Source organism: Lepus europaeus, chromosome 8 (genome assembly GCF_033115175.1).
Source record: "Lepus europaeus isolate LE1 chromosome 8, mLepTim1.pri, whole genome shotgun sequence".
Taxonomy (NCBI): Eukaryota; Metazoa; Chordata; class Mammalia; order Lagomorpha; family Leporidae; genus Lepus; species Lepus europaeus.
Genome location: NC_084834.1, coordinates 109,250,995 through 109,271,780, shown reverse-complemented (window position 1 = coordinate 109,271,780; position 20,786 = coordinate 109,250,995). Strand labels below are relative to the sequence as shown.

Sequence of the window (20,786 nt, the reverse complement as noted above, 5' to 3'; positions counted from 1 at the left end):
GGTCCCTGACACCCATGTGGGAGATCTGGATTGAGTTCCAGGCTACTGGTTTCTCCCTTGCCCAGCCTCTGCTGTTGTGGGCATTTGGTGACTGAACCAGCAGATTAATGATCTCTCTCTCTCCCCCTCTCTTTTTCTCTGCCTTTGAAATAAGTGAAAATAGGGGCTCCTGGCTTTAGCCCAGTCCAGCCCTGGATGTGTGGTAATTTGGGAGTGAATAAGTAGATGGAAGATCTCTCTCTCTTTCTGTCTCTCTTTTTCTCTCTCTATAATGCTGCCTTTCAAATAAATAAATAAATCTTAACTGTTATTTAATGCTATAACTAGTACTCCAACAGTATTTTTTCACTTTGTGTTGCTATGTGGGGGCAAACCGTTGAAATCTTTACTTAATATATACTAAACTGACCTTCTGTATATAAAGAGAGTTGAAAATGAATCTTGATGTGAATGGAAAGGGAGAGGGAGCGGGCAAGGGGAGGGTTGCGGGTGGGAGGGAAGTTATGGGGGGGAAGCCATTGTAATCCGTAAACTGTACTTTGGAAATTTATATTCATTAAATAAAAGTTAAAAAAATAAATCTTAAAAAATAAATAAATGAAAATAAAAAAGTTTTAAAAAGATGTTTTGATGAGAAAAAGTTTAAAATTCTCTCACAGTTTTTTTTCATTCTATGCATTCTTCATGAATTTTGAGAACTTTCATATTATTTGAGGTATCTACATATTACAATACCAAAACAAAAGCATGAAGAAAGATACCAGAATGAAGTAATAGTATAGTAGCTTATGATATTGAAAATATCTTGCCAGTGGTTAAGATTCAAAAGGTCAATTAGTGAACATTCAGTATTTGTTTTATTGAACAGAAATTTAACTCATAGGACTGTGCCCACTGGTCCTAACCACACAAATATTTCAAAAGCATTTTACTTTGAGGACAGCTTATAGCAGCAGGCATTGGTGAGACAGTCAATCTTTCTCATACTTTTTAAATCAGGTTATAAAAATATGCAGCTTAGAAAAAAATATTGTATATGTGTATATAGTCATATTTTTATTGCTGTTTCAAAGAAGTAAAAATTCTTGAACAATTGCAAATAACATATTTCTATTCTTTTCATCGATTAAAAAAAAAAGCACATCTACAAAATATCTAACAGCATCAGCCAGGCTCTAGAACTGAATTAGAATGTCTACATTCCCTGCTATGGTAATTATAGACAGTTATCACAGAGAAGTTACAATTATAACACGGTAGTAGTATAATTACCAGACAACAATTTCCATGTTATCTTACTAAGACAAATGATGGGAAAGTCATTGTTATTATTACAAATGTTTTTATTTATATCACACATTATACCAGACTGAGTTAGGGAAGCTTTTATGCATACACACACACACACACATTCATACACTTGTATTGCATATGAGTGTGCATGTGTGTATAGTGTTAAATTTAGGAATGCAAAAGCAAAGCAAAATATGTTAAAACATAAGATTAGAATAGTCCTATAAGTCATAATTTCCTTAAGTCAGGCCACAAAATTGGTAGCTCTCCAGCAGCCAACTGCAAAACAAACAAAACTGTGGGGAAAAAAAAGCCCTACACAAAAACAAAAAGTAAATGAACACCTTCTTTATGGTATTCACAAGGTAAAAGCAGTGTAATGGTTCAACAACAACACAATTATTTTAGGTCCTCATAAAAATAGTACTTTGCAGTGTAATGGATTCTATTCTCTGCAATATTCTTAGCACAGAAACAGAAATTAGTTTTTAGACTCTTAGTATATCCCTCAGTATTGGCTAACAGCATCAGTAAGTACTGAGTAAAAATGATTTGGAGTGGTGTGGCTGTGCGAAATCATTCAGACAACACACTCCTGTGACACTTCCTTAATTACTTTCAAAATTCCTGTAGAAGACAATTACCCATTGTAAAAATCTAAAGATTATAGGAAAAGTGGGCATAAAACTGGACTTTAAAAATATCACATTACTTGGTATAACAGTAAGCTCTTAATAAATATCAAGAGTGACAGGAAATCCTACCATCTATTAATTGTTAACTTTAGGAGACACCCATAGTTTAAACCATTCCTATATTTAACCACCCCTAAAATTCATGTGATAGTATGTCTCCTCCCACCTGCTTTAACATCATATCTTGTTAGATAGGTGCATTATATAAACATGGGTAGCAACTCAACAGTAAAGAATGTCTCCTATCTCCATTGTGTTATCTTTAAAGTCTTTATTAAGTTCCCAATCAGATATAGTATAGCAAAGGTTACTACAAACTTACAAATTAATATTTAGGTTGACACTTTACCTGACCTCCAGAAATTTATAATTACAGATAGGTGGGGCACAGAACATTTAAAGATATTATTAAGCAATTAGATATGGGTTTATAGACTTATAAACTGAGTTATTGTTAAGTGTTAGCTCCAGTAATATAGTAACTTTTTTCCTCAAATGCTTTTCAATTCAAGATAATAAATGATCCTGACAAGCAGTTTCCCAGAGCTAACTAAACCAGGTAAGTCATGGCATCCAGTGAAGGGAATTGTACATGCCTAAAATATGGAAGGAAAATGAGAATGAGCAGGTAGTGTTCTGCTATGTATAAGAAGAAAATTAATTGTGAAACCTGAGCTAGAGACACTCTGGGGACTATTAATGTAGAGCTTCAAACTCTCGGAAACTTTTTTTTAATATTATCTGTCATCCTACCAAATCTTTCTTGTGACTGTTTAGATGGTTCCTATGTGAGTTGGCAGAGTGGAAGTAGCTCTGAAATGGAAGATTAGTGACATGCTTCTTAGATCAAGCAGATGAGAAACCTAAGAACATATTAAAAGGTGTACAAGTTCTAGCATACCCCCCGACTTGTATGATGTTGTGTGTTCTCATTTTCTTCATTTGTTAAAAATAATGGATATTATGGATAATGCTTTTTAATTTCCACCAAAACTAATGTTTCAAGCCTCAAATAATGCAGAAATGCTTAATATTATTAGAATTGAAGTTCAGCATTTATAAATAAGCAACTCTCTCATAATTTTTCAAACGTATTATCTTTCTGTAGACAACAATGTCAGATAATTTGGGATAATTTGTAGTGAAATTAGGGTACCACAAATCATTTGAGATAATGCAAGTATTCTACTTATAAGGAAGTCATACTTTTTTGCCAAGAATCCTAAACTAGTTTTAAAATCTCCAGAGCTTGATGGCCTGCAAAATTGGATTGTGCCAGTAGGAAAATATGCTAAGACTCTGTGGTATCCCCCAGGTCACAGTCTGGCAAGTGCTGCAAGCCATACACTGAAAATCCTAAAAATAATCTACAAATTCCTGTAAATAATGAAATTATATCTGAATTAATTTAGCAGTGGAGGCCAATGGAAAAATATGTGGTTCCTCTCAATGTTTATTTAATTGGGTCAAAAAAATGAATTTTCTTGATTAATTAATTTCTTGCCCCAAATATTGACCTCTAGTATCTGTGAGTAGTGAGTCTCATTTTCTGGAAGGAACACAAGATCTGTGAAGGCGATCATTATATATTCAGCTTAACTTAATTATACTTTGGCATTTTAATAACATGTAACAAAGAATGCTCAGGCTCCTATTAGAATCAGGTAGGATATTCTGTGCAAATACCAGAAAAATGATAAGACAAGTATTATTTGATCCAAAGCATCTAAATATTTTAGTGTACCAATGGCTTTAAGCCATATCAATTTGTTGACAGCTATAAGACCTGTAACTACAGCTCTGCTCACTTGCATCTACTTCATACTCACATAGCATCTGCCTACTGTTCATCACAATCAGATGTATCTCTCATCCTCTAACCCCGCATGTCTATGGAAAAGACTCCTAGGAGCCCTTAGCAACCATTTGGGTTTTTTTTTTTTTCCTTAACAACAGAATTCTTGATATTTGTTTAAACGCATCGCTACTTGAAAAAAAATATCTGTAGGAATCACCATATGAATAATTCAATCTAGCATTGTTGTTGAATCTATTAATAGGTGCCCAGGTGCTTCATACTGGCTTGCATTTGAAATATTTTCGATGAATTCATTTATTATTTTTGGTATTTTCTGGATTAGGAAAATTGAGACACCAAAAGTAAGCTAATAGCTTGAAAGTCAAGGAAAATTAGCTCTGCCAAACCAAGACAGTTTCTGTGTTTTGAGGGATCACGACATGATAGATAGAAGCAGCAGGGAAGATGAACAAGCACAGGGCTGTTGTCAGAATACATGTACTGAAGCTCCAACTCCACCAATCACTTACTCAGAAATGTGAAGTCTCTGTCTTTCTAATCTTTGGTATTCCTTTCTGCAAAGTCAAGGTAATATTAAAATTATCTGTCTCACAGGATTGATGCTAAACACCAAGTAAGAAATATACATATATATATATAATTGAGATATTATTATTCCTGTTGTATATACTTGTTCTTAATTTTACTCACTGTGACCTGACAATAACAATCAACAATTGATTTCAAAATATAATTTCAGTTAAATAGGGTAAATAAATCAAAGAGATTATACAACATAAAAACTATATCTGATAACAAAGTATTATATTCTTGAAAAATGCTGAGAGTAAATTTTAAGTGCTCTCATCAAGAAAGAATGATATTTGAGGTAATTAATATACCAATTATCTCAATTTAGCAATTTCACAATATACATATATTCAAAAAATTATACAAAATAAGTATACATAAAATCTTTATTAATTAAGAAGGGGACACATACATAAGTTCACATAATGATAGCAATATTTGTTGGGTGGTGTGGCCACCTATAATTTAACTCTACTTCACTATGTTGGACTCATTATATATGTGAACTAACAAGAAAGATTCTATCTCTAGTACTGAGTGATTCACCTATTTCTGTGACTAAATGCAAATTATCTATCTTTATTTTCTTCCCTTATTTTGTATATTGCAAATAGCAACACTGTTTGTCTCCAGCCTCAAGGTATATTCCAAAGATTATCTATTGAATAATAGCATTTTCAGTGAAAATATAAATTTCATCTCTTTTAATGCAATAAAAGGGTTAATCAGAGTAGTGGAAGAACCACCTAGACATTGTACGGAGAGTATAGACCTGGGCTAATTCTTTGTTCTTTCATTTATTACAACCCTACGCAAATGTTACTTTTCTGAGTCTCAGTTTCCTCATCTGTAAAACATATGGGATGATATGAAAATTAAATGCATATTATATTTTTGGTTGGTGGTTGGCACATAGTACATTTGAAGCAAATGATATAAATTATTGTTTTATTCTGTATTAACTCACAGTTCAACTTAAGTGCTAAATTCTTCACTGTTTCTGCAACTTCAAAAAACAGATATCATCTTACGTCTTTAGACGAAAGTTTGTAAGCTAGAATTTAATGATACCTGTATGGTACTTTAGATTTTCCGAAGACTAGTTCTGTCACCTTAGAATTACTATTCTAGGGGCCGGTGCTATGGCTCACTTGGTTTATCCTCTGCCTGCAGCACCAGCAGCCCATGTAGGCGCCAGGTTCTAGTCCTGGTTGCTCCTCTTCCCGTCCAACTCTCTGCTGCGGCCTGGGAAGGTAGTGGAGGATGGCCCAAGTGCTTGGGCTCCTGCACCCACATGGGAGTCCAGGAAGAAGCACCTGGCTCCTGACTTCAGATCAGTGTAGCTCCGGCTGTAGTGGCCATTTGGGGGGTGAACCAATGGAAAGAAGACATTTTTCTTTGTTTCTCTCTCTCACTGTCTAACTCTATCTGTCAAATAAATTTAAAAAAAATAATTACTATTCTAAAAATCTCACAAATTGCTTACCCACATAAGCCACATATGTACCTGGGAGATGATTGGGTTTGCAATTTCTCACATGACGTTAAAGCACATTTTTTGTTTCTCAACCTTTTAATATTTTAATCCACTCATTTCAAAACCTATTAAATTATGCATGAATCTGAAAGAGTATTCTTTTTTTTTTTTTTTTTTTTTTTTACAGGCAGAGTGGACAATGAGAGAGAGAGACAGAGAGAAAGGTTTTCCTTCGCCGTTGGTTCACCCTCCAATGGCCGCCACGGCCAGTGCGCTGCAGCCGGCGCACCGCGCTGATCCGAAAGCAGGAGCCAGGTGTTTATCCTGGTCTCCCATGGGGTGCAGGGCCCAAGCACCTGGGCCATCCTTCACTGCACTTCTGGGCCATAGCAGAGAGCTGGCCTGGAAGAGGGGCAACCAGGACAGAATCTGGCGCCCCGACCGGGACTAGAACCCCGTGTGCCGGCGCCGCAGGCGGAGGATTAGCCTATTGAGCCGCGGCGCCAGCCTGAAAGAGTATTCTTTACAATTCTCATCCACTGTCCTCTATAAGAGTAAGTCCAAGGAAGTGGGTTTGAAGTACTTTGTAGTGCAGTTTCTCTCAACCCTAATCCTGACAGAGCCATGACACAGGCCAGAAAACCCATATGCTCATATCTCAGCTCATAAGAACTGGTCCACAAATGCTCAACCTACCCTTTCCTAAGTGCGTAAAGCCATAGCCGTGCTTCCAAATCTCAGTGCTGATATTGAGGGAAATGGTCATGCTATTTTCTCCTGAATATTTCTATTTATTCTTTATGTTGAAGAAATGGCACACTTTTAGAAGAAAACAAACAACAATCCCAGAATACAAAAGTCCATTAGACAATGACAGTCATTACAGATGAATGAATTAGTTCCAAAAAAGTCTACACTATGAAGAACTTAATTTTCATCATACAGCAAATGCAATCCTTTATAGAAAGTGATGGTGCTATAGTTCAGTTACTGATCAGCTTTGAGATGGTGTGAAAAAATTAGATCATGTTATCTTGCTTAAATAAAAATTTTTAAGAAAACTAGACAAGGGAAGACAGTACAATGTTTAAAATATCTTAATAATCTATGGATGGGCTGGAGCCGCTGCTCACTTGGCTAATCCTCTGCCTGCGGCGCCAGCACACCGGGTTCTAGTCCTGGTTGGGGTGCCGGATTCTGTCCCGGTTGCTCCTCTTCCAGTCCAGCTCTGTGCTGTGGCCCGGGAGTGCAGTGGAGGGTGGCCCAAGTGCTTGGGCCCTGCACCTGCATAGGAGACCAGGAGAAGCACCTGGCTCCTGCCTTTGGATCAGCGCGGTGCGCCGGCCACAGCGGCCATTGAGGGGTGAACCAATGAAAAAGGAAGACCTTTCTCTCTGTCTCTCTCTCTCTCACTGTCCACTCTGCCTGTCAAAAATAAATAAATAAATAAAATCTGTGGATGAAAGAAAAATTATATATCTACCCTTCTTCCTCACCATACATGTGCATGAGTTCAAGCTTAACTTTATACTAGCTTTTTCTCTGTTTATACACTCACATTTTCTCTTTGTAGTATATGTGTGTATTTATGTTTTCCACTTCTCTGGTAGTACATAAACTTTACTTTTTACTTTCCACACATGGTAGACAGTGTTTTCCAGGAAAACAATGTATATTTTAGAGCCAGAGAAACCAAGGTCAGATTTGAGGTTCAACATTTGCCATTCCTGGACATTCTAGTCCACAGTTTCTTCATCTTTTAAAAGCAGTAATAATAATAACCATTTCTCAAAGTAACAGCAAGATTTAAACACACACCCTATAGTAGGTACTCAATTTCCTCCCAAAGAACTTGGTGGGCAATGAGAACTCACTAAAATGTTTGCTCTTACATGGCAGAGAAGTAAGCATTGGAGCATGAACAGGAAGCAGCTCTGGGCCTCTGCCTTGAAGAAGTATCCCTCAGCTAACTATTGACTAAGTTCAGGTTAGTTTGTCACAAGGCTTTTCCTATGAACCAGAATTTTAAAGTTCAAATCATCCCTCCCATTTGACATGAGCTACCCACTAATGTCTGTCTTTCCTTTAGTTGCCCAAACACTCTGAGATTATTCTCTCCTCTTAATCATCACTACATTGCATAAATGAGAAGCCTCCTCCCTTGGAGGGAAAAGACTAAGGAGGGAAAGGTTACTAGGGAGAGAGCACCTCCCAATAAGATATAATTACAGCAATTTAAATAAAACAGGGCTACTTCTCTGAATACATGACATTAGTGTTTAGATTGTTTTAGTCTTAGAACTTCCTCTCTTTTTTAGTTTTATTTATTTATTTTCATTTTATTTGCAAGACAGAGAGAGAGAACGGAAAGAAATCTCTCTGTTGGTTTACTTCCCCAAAATCCCCCAGAAGCCAGGCCAAAGCCAAGAGCACAGAACCCAGTCCAGATCTCCCACACGAGTGGTAGAGACCCAAGTGACTTGAGCCAACACCTGCTGCTTTCTAGGGTGCATATAGCAGGAAGGATCAGAAGCGAAGGAGGCGAGGCTTGAGTCAAGCACTGTGGTTTGGGATGCAGCAATCCCAAGCAGTGTCTTAACCACTGCACCAAATGCTGACCCCAGTTTTTTTGTATCTTTACACTGTGTTGATTCTTCTCAAATGCTAGAGTGAAAAACGATGATCTCATGTAAACTTTAAAAAATATGATTCCCATGTTTCAAACAGAGATCTATTAGAATTCCTGGGATGGGAGTTGGACTTCTATATTTTTAGTAAGCACTCATTAATTATAATACAAGGGGTCCATGGACTACACTGTGAGAGACAGTTCTTAATTTAGTGAAAATTAAGGTTATGCATTTTGTTTCATTTGAATATTATTCATTTTAACCTTCATCTATTTAAGTATATATAAATATTTTTAAAGATTTAATAATTTTCCAAATTCATGTTCACTTTATTTGAAAGGTAGGCAGTCAGAGAGACAGAAGGGGATCTCTAATCCTCTGGCCCATTCCTTTAATGCCAGCAACAGCCAGGGCTAGCCCAGGAGACTGGTGCTCAATCCAGCGCCCCACATAGGTGGCAGGGCCTAAGTACTTGAACCATCATCTGCTGCCTCCCAGGGAAGCTGGATCAGACATGGAACAGCGTAATTGAGCCAGGCATGCCAATATGGGATCTTGACTGTTGCACCAAAAACCCTTTTCTACGTAGATATTAGTTCCTATAAATCTAGTATTTTTAGCTTTAATTCTTCTCAGGGGTTTTTGTTAATTATGACTATATATTCCCACTGCCAGTGAATATATTTAACAAATATATTTTTTGTTTCCCTATTAACTTATTCCTGATAAAGTTTTATTTAACCTTCTGCTCTGTGTATGTATATATGTGTGTGTTAACAAAATTCATGTTTTGATTTCTTTATGCTCAAAAAAAATAGCATAGAACAGGTGTTTCTGGAAAACAGCAACATACGAGGAATAATGTTCACCCGGTCCAGATTTTGTTTTTCTATCCTTAAACTCTTACAAATATGATTTACAGTCAGGTGGAATAAAGGAGGAGCTATCAGAAATTTGGCTGAAGAGAAAGAACTGTGCTGCTGAATAAAAGTTCCCATCTGTTTCTTAAATGATTTCTCAGTTGCAAGCCAACGTCTTTAAAACTAAATTTTGTGGCCGGCGCCGTGGCTCACTAGGCTAATCCTCCGCCTGCGGCGCCGGCACACCGGGTTCTAGTCCCGGTCGGGGCACCGATCCTGTCCCGGTTGCCCCTCTTCCAGGCCAGCTCTCTGCTGTGGCCAGGGAGTGCAGTGGAGGATGGCCCAAGTGTTTGAGCCCTGCACCCCATGGGAGACCAGGAGAAGCACCTGGCTCCTGCCATCAGATCAGCGCGGTGCGCCGGCTGCAACGCACTGGCCGTGGCGGCCATTGGAGAGTGAACCAACGGCAAAAAGGAAGACCTTTCTCTCTATCTCTCTCTCTCACTGTCCACTCTGCCTGTCAAAAAATTAAAAAAAAAACAACTAAATTTTGTAACTTACATTCCAGAATGTCAGTTATACCTCTCTTCAGTTTCCCTGTGGGCACACTTACTCCAGCAAAGACGCACAGTAAACGTGGCCCCTTCCCGCTCTAGCCTGTCTTTCAGCAACTCATCACACAGAAGCCCACTTTGGACACAGACATGCTCCATCTTCCCTACAACCTGCAAGTCAGGAAGATGTTTTCATTGGTTGCTTGGTTTGGCTTTGGTTCATGGTTTCTTCCTTGAGAGAGAACGTCCATGTATTCTGAATTAGGAATTTTAAAAATCAGCACATTGCCTTCAAACTAGGGATTACTCTCAGAAAAAAATTCACTCCAATATCCCTATATTATATTGTCTCTATACATTTGCTATTAAATTTCTTACTCGATCTAGCACAGACAAGGCCTGGAATCTTTTTATTATGATAAGTTTGGGAGAAGGTTTCTTCAAGTGCTATTTTCTATAGTAATATTCTCAGATGTAATGAGAGAAAAGTTAGGATACAAAACTCTTATAGGTTATAGGGCAATATTCATTAAAAGACAAGGAGCCTCCAGAAGTCTAAAAAATTTGTAATGTTTGTGGCTTATAATTACTTCATTACCATGTTTAAAAGAGTATTAAACTTCTGACACAATGTAGAACTTTCTATCAAGGCTGCTTTTCCATATTAAACAAAAGTCAGAGATTCTTTTGAAAGTTTAACGTTTTTCAAACTTTTTCCTCAATAATAAAATAAAAACAATATGCCAATATGTGAATCAGAGACAATAAATTTTGAAAATAAAATTATTTTCAGTGTCTCAACTGATACACTAAAAATCTTATAACTGGTTAACTTTGAACGTTTTGAAACAAAACAACTTCAAAATAATTATGATTTATCTATTATAGAAGTTTATCATGATCAGGTGCCTAAATGCAGTTATTTTTAAAACCTGACTATTAAAATTTACCTCTATTATTGTATTAAACTGTTTCTATTCTTTCAAGACATCCATAATTTTTAAATTTCAGACTATTTGCTTACAGAAATGATTTTAGATTAATTTTTCTGTCATGAGTGCCTTATAGAATTATTTTATTTTCATTAAGGAAAATAAAATCTAAGCTGGAAACACATTATATTCTACTTGAGACAAATAAGAAAACCAAAAGACAGTTGTCAAACGCTACGTACCTTTACATCCTGTGGGCTCCTTCAAGAACATAGGAAAACACTATGTTATAGCACAAGAGAGGATGGAGGCCACTAACATAGCAAGAACAGAAATTTGTTTCTTGACAAAATTCAGGTAAAATCTCAAAAGTATGTTCTATATTGATAATACTGAACTGGAGGTCCACATGTCCCTTGACATGCTGTATGTCATTTTAAACAAGTTACCCAGAGACACAAAGGAAAAGGGAACTCACCGATACATCGCTGACCAGCAAGGAGGAGTCCTGTGGACACAGAGGTTGGCAGTCAAGTGTGCGCCTGCAGCTCTGTCAGTGCATCCAGCTTCTTGTGGGCTGGATTGGGGTGAAGAAAGAAGTCACCGATCATCTAAGTAGAACCAGTCTGACGGGTCCTGGCTAGTGAGGTAGCGACTGGTTGTGTGACTAGTGAGACAAAGACAAATTTTATAGAGAGCCAGACAAAAATAATTTATAAGCACTTTCTAGGAGTGGAAACTTAAAGGCTGTTGTCTTAAGATAATAAAAAGGTATTAGCATAAACCAGAATTTTTAGAAAAGTCAGGCACATAAATCTACAAGGAAATTTTAGAACCATCTTGCTCACCCTTCCCATGTTTTGATGAAGAAACTGAGATACAATTATATGAAATGGCTTGGTCAAAAATCACATAGTTAATGAACCACCAAAGCAAAACTAACACTTCTATTTCAAAAACTAATCAGACACATTTTCCACTCTGTCATCCATATAATGAAAGTTTTTGTTTGGTATTAGCTAAGTCAACTGTTGAAAATACATTAGAGATTTAAAAAGCATTAATATGTTAAGCTTATGTGGATCTTTGTTCTTAGAAAACAACTTCTCAAGAAGTTTACAAATATTAATCTCCAATTTTACTGGAAACAGGCAACTAAATGACAGAGTTACTACTATTTCATTTCTGGAAAGTAAATAATATATTTTTTTAAAATGTGTCTTTACACACCATATGCAAACATCTGTGCATTTGTGTCAAGTAAAATCCTTAAATTGTCTTGCCTAATCTGCTTAAACCAGATAAGGAGTTTTTCCTTTGTGTTCTCATGTTTTAATAACACTTACCTCATACACTACAAAATGTGATTTTGTATCACAACTCCACTGAGCTATGCATTCTTAACAGTTAAGAACCATATTCCCAGCATATACAAACTCCCAAATATATATATAAGAAGGAGGGACGGATCGGGGAAGAAAGAGTGTGTGTGTGATCAGCCTTAGACATCACCATAAGGAAACTAAGCAAATATTGTTTAACACCACTACACATTCATTTAGCCAATGGCTTGCCAAAACAGATAAAGAAGCTGGGATTCCTGATGAAGTGTGGAATTAGGCTGCCAAGGATTGGAATCACTCTGTAGCAGTAACACAAGAAAACTCTTTGTTGGAACATACTTGGGGATAGAGATACATACCCGTTTTATTCAGGAGATTACTTAACACTGAACAGTAATATGTATATCATGCTATTTAAACTTATGTGTTATATGGTGTTAGGTTTCTGTCTACCTAGTTGAATAGCACTATTTAGACAAAAAGTAAAAGGCAATAATAATGCAGTAAACGCTTCTGGGTTATGAACTTCTGTTCTTTGTATATAGCCCGTAAGCCACGAGATCTGCAAAAAAGAATGTTAATATGGCTTAATAATAGTATATTCTACTTTACACTCATACTTTATGAAAATATTTATTGAACTTACTTTTAAAGAAAAACAAATTCCTCTTCAGTGTCAGTTTAAACCAAGGTTTGCTAAATTCACTTTAATAAAATAGCATTACTTTTTTTTCTCACAAAATTGATATTCCAAATTCAAATAAATTCTTTGTATAGACCTAGAGTCCCAAACACCAACACTTATGCATACTTAGAAATATAGATGAGGAAAATAAGAGAGCTAATTTTTTTTTAGCAGTTAGTTAATTTTTTTTAACTTTTATTTAATGAATATAAATTTCCAAAGTACAGCTTATGGATTACAATGGATTCCCCACCCCTATAACTTCCCTCCCACCCGCAACCCTCCCCTTTCCCGCTCCCTCTCCCCTTCCATTCACATCAAGATTCATTTTCAATTCTCTTTATATACAGAAGATCAGTTTAGTATATGTTAGTAAAGATTTCAACAGTTTGCCCCCACATAGCAACACAAAGTGAAAAAATACTGTTGGACTACTAGTTATAGCATTAAATAACAGTGTACAGCACATTAAAGACAGAGATCCTACATGATATTTTTAAAAAATTAATTAATTTTCTATGCAATTTCCAATTTAACACCCGGTTTTTTTTTTTCATTTTCAATTATCTTTATATACAGAAGATCGATTCAGTATATACTAAGTAAAGATTTCATCAGTTTGCACCCACACAGAAACACAAAGTGTAAAAATGCTATTTTAGTACTAGTTATAGCATCACTTCACATTAGACAACACATTAAGGACTCTGGCCTCAGAGAGAGCTAATTTTAAAACTTGTTAAATCTCTGGGTGCTCATTGAACCATCTTTGTATTTTTCTCTATTATTTAAAAAAGACAAAATGATTTTTAAAAATGAGAGGGCTTTCATGAATTTTTTACAAATCTTATTAGTAAAGTAAAATTAATAGAAAACCAGAAAACCAGAGATTAAGGATATGTTTATACAGGATAAGAGGACACCAGTCCAAAGACATTAAAAGATAATCATAAGTATGTCTTTCTTTCCCGTACTGATGGCCTTTGATTAGGTCACTCAAAGAGCATTACAGTGTATGTCACCTACTTTCCAGATATTGCTCGCATTTTAATAGAAATTTGAAGAGTGACCTGGGAATAAGTAGCAATGAACATTAGACTCTAAATTCTTCATTGAGTGGAGAAGTTAACAAGGTTGTTAAATTGATAGTTTTCCTTGTAGTGTCCAACAGCAAAGTAAATAATTTCAAAATTAATTGATCTTTAAGAGTAAAAAAAGGATCTGAGAGCAAAAGTTTTCCCTTCAAATATTTATTTTCTGCTTTGCTTTATTGCTGAAATCATAAATTTTATTCTGCAAAGCTTTTCTCCTAAATTGTGGTATGAATAAAAAATTTACAGAGTTACCATTCTCTGTGCATGAATCAATTGGTCTGTCTCCTCTGTGCCGTTCTGTGCTCTGGTGGAAGCAGAGTCAAGAGCAACATGCTTGTGAACTTGAGTCTCTTGGAATCCCACAGTAGATATGCCATGTTGCGTAACAAGTAAAATAGCAACTTGACCACAGGCATTTTTATCAGCCAACAAATTATTACATAGTCCTTCCCACACTTGGCAATTTTATAGCAAGGAAGCATCTAATGGCTGTAAGCTATAAAAGTACAGTGCCAGTGTGGCTAGTCATGGATGATTTTTATCGTAGTTTGAATATCCCCTAGCTCGTACCAAGTTATTTTGTGCTTGATAATACCTGGATACCTATAATAATGTGATTAATTTATGGAAGTCTTAAAAGTTACACCTAGATTTAAAGTTACACCTAGATTATGTTTTTATAATGTTAAATCAATCCTTTTACTGGTCAATTTTTGGAAATGTATGCGATAGACTGGCCAGTTTTGTTGAGGTAGTGAATGAGCTAGTTGTCTGGGTAAAAACAGCTACTGTCTTTTGTATATCTATTCCCTCCTACCACGTTTTGCTTTGCAAGTACCCACACGCCTTCATCTGTTAAAGCTCAGAAAGCAAAAGCATTAATAATTAATTCATCCTTGTTCCGGTCCTAGCAGAACATATCATATAAAAGTGCTGCCAGACATGAAGCTGACACTACTCTGTCGCTGACTTTCCTTTGTCTTGTAATCTTCACTAAAATGTGCTTTGTTTTCTCTGTTCCTCCAGAAGGTGTTCTGCCGCTGCTATAACTGTCTTCATGACAGGGGATAATTTTTCTGGGCATTGATATAAATAATTGCTGAACTTTACAAAGACATAAGGACATATACAAATACAGTGAAAAACCAGAAATAAGGTTTTCAGAATTAACCAACACTAGTAAAACTAAAACAATCTTTTCATTATTCCATGTATTGAGATATACAATGCTGACAGGTTAATGTTATTTTTTAAAAGATTTATTCATATATTGGAAAGGCAGAGTTATAGAGAGAGACAGAGAGAGAGAGACAGAGAGAGAGAGAGAGAGAGAATCTTCTATCTGCTAGTTCACTCCCCAAATGACCGCAGAAGCCAGGGCTGAGCCAGGCTGAAACCAGGAGCCAGGAGCTTCATCCGGGCCTTCCACATAAGTGCAGGGGCCTAAGTACTTGGGCCATCCTCCGCTGCTTCCCCAGGTATATTAACAAGGAGCTGGATCAGAAGTGGAGCACCCAGGATTCGAAGCCATATGGGATGCACTGCAGATGGTGGCTTAACCTGCGTTGTCATAGTACCAGCCTCTGGTTAATGTTATTAAGCTAGAAAATACATGAAGATAACACTTACTTAACTTTTAATTTTTAAAATTAATTTTTAAGATTAATCAATTTCTTGTTGGGGGTCAACTTTCAGTCTTCTGAACAAACTCTTCATAGGACTTGAACTAAATTTATTTATTTATATTCTATCTCTTTACAAGTGGATACTCCCTAAATATACAATAAATTGATTAAATAGAAATCAAATTCTGGAAGAAGTAGAAATGCAAGTAAGTTTCACATCTTGTTTAAGACATTTAATCTAACAGAGCTGAAAATTTGACTTTGGAATTCCTGGGAGCAGTAATAACAAAGGAAGCCTAGTTGTACAATATCAACATAAAGTTTATCCTGCCACTAAGTTGAAGAAGAAATTTTTCATTAGGTGTTCATAACAACATTTTTATCAAAAAGATAATTTTACATAACTATTTCTTATAATAAATCCAAAGGACTGAGACTGTAACTTTGAAGTTGAAGTCAGTGATTTTCTAAAGGAGATATTTTATAGGATATATATATATAATACTTTCACTGGTCTAGCTTGATCCAGTGGTGGAACTTAAAAGTTCTAGGGCTGGCATGGCATAGCAGGTAAAACAGCTGTTTGCAGCACCGGCATCCCACATGGTCACTGGTTAGAGTCTCGGCAGCTCCACTTCCAATACAGCTCCTTGCTAATAGCCTAGGAAAGCGGTGGAAGATGGCCCAAGTATGTGGGCCCCTGCACCTATGTGGGAGAACTGGATAAAGCTCCTGACTCCCGGCTTTGGCCTGACCAAGCCCCTGCTGTTGCTGCTATTTGGTGAGCAAAACAGCAGATGGAAATTTGTGTGTCTCTCCTTCTCTCTACATAACTTTGTCTTTCAAATAAATAAATCTTTTTTTTAAAACTTTTATTTAATGAATATAAATTTCCAATGTACAGTTTATGGATTACAATGGCTTCCCCCTCCCATAAATTCCCTCCAACCCACAACCCTCCCCTCTCCCGCTGCCTCTCCCCTTCCATTCCCATCAAGATTCATTTTCAATTCTCTTTATATACAGAAGATCAATTTAGTATACATTAAGTAAAGATTTCAACAGTTTGCACCCACATAGAAACACAAAGTGAAACATACTGTTTGAGTACTAGTTATAGCATTAAATCAAAATGTACAGCAGATTAAGGACAGAGATCCCACATGAGGAGCAAGTGCACAGTGACTCCTGTTGTTGACCCAACAAATTGACACTCTAGCTTATGGTGCCAGTAACCACCCTAGGCTGTCGTCATGAGTTGCCAAGGCTATGGAAGCCTTCCAAGTTTGCCGACTCTGATCATATTTAGACAAGGTCATAAAAGACAGAGTGAGGATAGTAACCAATGATCCTAAGAGTGGCATTTACCAGGTCTGAACAATTATACAGCATTAAGTGGGGAAGAGGACCATCAGTACACACAGGTTGGGAGTAGAGCCATTGGAGGTAGAGTAGAGGTTATGATTACGAAGGAATGAGGCCCAAGTGCGCTAGACAGGGTCTAGAACAAAGGACAGAGTCATTATTAGAGGAGCTAAGAAAGGTGCTAAGCTACAATTAAGTTTTCTGATTGAGAGGCAAATAGAACCTGACAGAAGGGCCTTGATAATAATCTGTTGGGCTTTAGGCCTTGTAAGTTCAGAGGCCCAGACCTATCTATCTCTTCACTTGGGGTACATCCTAAGGGAGGTGTGAACCTCCTAGGGGAAGGCACTCTGTTGACTTTCATTACTTGGCTGGCCTGGGAGGAAAGTTGGCCAGGTAAAGGCAGGTGGCATCTCTAACAAGAAATTTACAGTTCTGCCTGTAATGTTGCTGACCCTACTTGGCCATCCCCTCAGCTGCAGTGGTCACTTTGGAAGTTGGGCTGAGTGAAGGGCTTTTCAGCTTAGAGCCAATAAGCTCTGTGGCTCTGACCTGGGCATCTTTTGATTCCAGGGCAGGTCGATTTCTAGTGATCCAACTCTTGGCAGAGCTGCCAGGGCTCTTCACAAGCTGACTTCTGCTAAAGCCCAGGCTTACCACATTGAAAGCCACTGCAGTGGACTGGCCTGTTGGGTCTCCTTGAGGGCAGATCACTCTACAGATCAGCTATTAATAGGTCTTCTGGTAAATGTTTTCTTAAATTGTTATCTAATGGTTGAAACTATTTGCTAAGTATTCATGTGATATTGCTATTGTCAGCAAGCGATCTAGGACTTGCTCCCTCATTTCTCTATTCTAAGCCCAACTTGTTCTTTCATTTCTCTATTCCCCTCAAGGTAGGAAACTAATTCTATTATAAAGGAATCTGTAGGATGCACAATTTAATCTTTAGACCTTATAAAAGAGATGGCTAACATTTTTATGTAATAGCATAGCCAAAATAAGAGCTTAAATAATAATCTCATAGCTAGATTTATTTCGCCATCAGCGAAGTAAACAGTAAGTAGAAAAAACCTCCCTTTCAAACCAAAGGGAAAGAAAGTTTTAAAGTGAGAATATAATTTTCCTCATGGGCATTGTCTACCTTAGAAAAACTACTACAGAACATGCCTGTGACTATAGACTTGTAGTTCTGGCCACCGAAGATTAGAGATGGGACACAGGCACTCCCTTGACTTGCATCCCCTGGTCTGCTTGAACACAAACCAGGAGGAAAAGAAAGCTAGGCATCAGAAGCAATGGGTGGCAGGCCTATTAATAAATCTTTTTTTTTTAATGAAAAAGGAACTCAAAAGTTCCTAGTCTAGGAGGTACAATGTTCCTTAGATGAAATTTCTTATATGTTAATTCGCCTGGAAGAATTGTATAGAAATAGAATAGGAGTTCATCTCAGTTCATATTACAGACAAGGGCATGGAGATTTCCTGGTATACATTGCTGATGGAGAGAATTTCAGTTTACTTTGTTTAAACTGAAGAGCTAGAATAAATTTTGCATTTAAATAAAGTCAAATATCATGCATTTATGATTTTAGATTAATGCATTTGACTTCTTAGAAAATATGATGTGGATTATAGTATCATGTTTCGTTGTTCAGTTACTAGGCAGTAGCAGTGAATTTCCGTTCCCAGTCAGCCACAGAATCACTAGGGGAAACAAGTGTTATTCTATAGTATACTGTGTTGTTAAGCTACGATGTTTAGCTGGTTTTGTATAATGAATGGATTTTGCACTTATAGTATCATCAACTTCCAGTGGATTTACTGGAATATAAACCAACTGCAACTGAGAAGTACCCATGTCCTCTTTAATTCTCTATCACTTTATCCTGCTTTCTGTTTCTTCAGATACCCTATATCAACAGTAACTTAGTACTTTATATCCTATACAAATATGTGTATATGAAAGAGAGAAGAAGGAAGGGTTAAAGTTGGAAAAGAAAAAAATCCATATTTTAAAAAAAACAGTTCTTGTACTTAGACAACAAAATACAAAACTACACAACCATAGGAAGGCATGGTAGAAGTCAGCACTAGATATTTTTTCATCTATTTTCCCATTCCTTTCCATTACTCATTCCTTATTAAATGTTTTTCCTATAACCCTATCTTAGAGGAGGGAATTCATCAGTGGTTGGGTGTGTCTGTCTCAATTACTCAATGAGAAATAAGTATCACATCTAGTTTCACCTTTCAGAACAAATGCCACAAACACATTACTACTGTACTCTTTCATTGAACGATAAGAAAGAGGAAATAAATTTTCTATTACTGAAGTGATATAATCTTTTAATGAGAAGTTAAGTGAAATAATTGAAAACTAAATTAAATCAAGTGAAGCCATATATCTTTAAAAATATCTATTATGTTTTGATACCATCCACAGTATTGAGGTTAGAAGCTAGAATGATTAATTTCTTCCTTCTAGCATGAATGCATAGGAGGAGAGGCAGATAAGGAGGCTCTGCCTATGGCATGGAAACAATAAGCTAAGGCAAGAGAGAGTGGAAACATTGATTCTGGCTGGTGGAGCCCAATTTTGCTGCTAAAGGAACATGGTTATTTTCTAATCTGCTCCCCTCAAGTAATCAAACTCTTCATATTAGTCCTTTCTGGGTATATCAGTGTAAGAAGCTCTTATATCAAATGCTGTTTGAGGGGATCCCTTTACTTCTAAGAAACCATTTTTCATGGTTGAGCAAAATACTTTTTTATACAAAAATTGGAAATTATTCCATTTCCTATTTTACCTTTCCTTATATTGCATCATTATTAATAGAAAACTTCTCTGATCCAATTCGGGGACCCTGCTTTTTGCTGATTTGCATTAAGGGGTATTCTATGGATAAGAGAAAATGTTAGCAGGTGAATAGGTCTTAACTTCTTGTTAGGGTTCAGTATTTCATCCAAAGTAGCACTTATTGGCCCATTTTGTGTCTCTGTATTATATTTGTATCCCTCAAGACAATATAACCTCCTGAAATAGAGGGATTATGTCTTTTTAAACCACAATATCCCACCAGCTAAGTGCCAGAAATACAGTGGACACTTCAAGATGTATTAAATGAATGAGTTCCTTAACACTTGCAATTTATGGGTCCAAGATCCTCTAGCAGGGGCATTGGGAAAGGTCTGGCCAGGGCAAGAATCTATAGTGTTGGAAAGTGAACATTCATTCTACAGCAATGCTACTACCTTAGGAGGTATAGGGTGGAAAAATCAGGATGACAGAACTCAAGCCAAATTTATCAAAGACAAGGAAACAAAGTCAAAGGGCACAGCAGGATCTTTTTTTTTTTAATTTTTATTTATTTGAAAGGCAGAGTTATAGACAGGCAGAGGCCATGAGGCAGAGAGAGAGAGAGAGAGAGAGAGAGAGAGAGAGGTCTTCCATCTGTTTGTTCACTCCCAAAATGGCCACAACAGCCAGAGTTGGGTTCATCTGAAGCTGGAGCCAAGAGTTTCTTCTGGGCTTCCCATGTAGGTGCAGGGGCCCATGGGCCATCTTCTACTGCTTTCCCAGGCCATAGCAGACAGCCGGATTGGAAGTGGAGCAGCAATTGACTCAAACTGGTGCCCATATGGGATGTCAGCACTGCAGGCGGCAACTTTACCCATTAGGCTACAGCGCCGGCCCAGGAGGGTCTTAAATGGGGAGAAAAGTCTAGATTGTGGATCTTAAACCAGGGACCTTATGTTCACAGGGATATTTATCAGGGTTCCTCAGAGGGCAGGAGGCTGTAAGATCAACATGGAGCGTTTTCCCACACTGCCACAGTTACTCA

General features: G+C 37.0%; 1 protein-coding gene across 2 annotated transcripts in view; it reads right to left on the bottom strand.

Annotated features, from left to right (window-relative positions):
• The window catches only part of LOC133765709 (transmembrane protease serine 11E-like), a 52,612-nt gene extending 38,334 nt beyond the window's left edge, over window positions 1-14,278 (bottom strand). Inside the window, exons 1-2 of one of the 2 annotated variants that reach the window (XM_062199250.1) lie at window positions 14,205-14,278; window positions 11,309-11,407 (exon numbers count right to left, since the gene is read on the bottom strand). In XM_062199250.1, coding sequence (XP_062055234.1) covers window positions 11,309-11,407; window positions 14,205-14,218 — 113 coding nt within the window. In that variant the 5' untranslated portion in view covers window positions 14,219-14,278. Of the gene's footprint in view, window positions 1-11,308; window positions 11,498-14,204 lie in introns of both variants that reach the window. The other variant, XM_062199251.1, reaches the window with a different exon arrangement.
• Window positions 14,279-20,786: the final 6,508 nt, after the last annotated feature.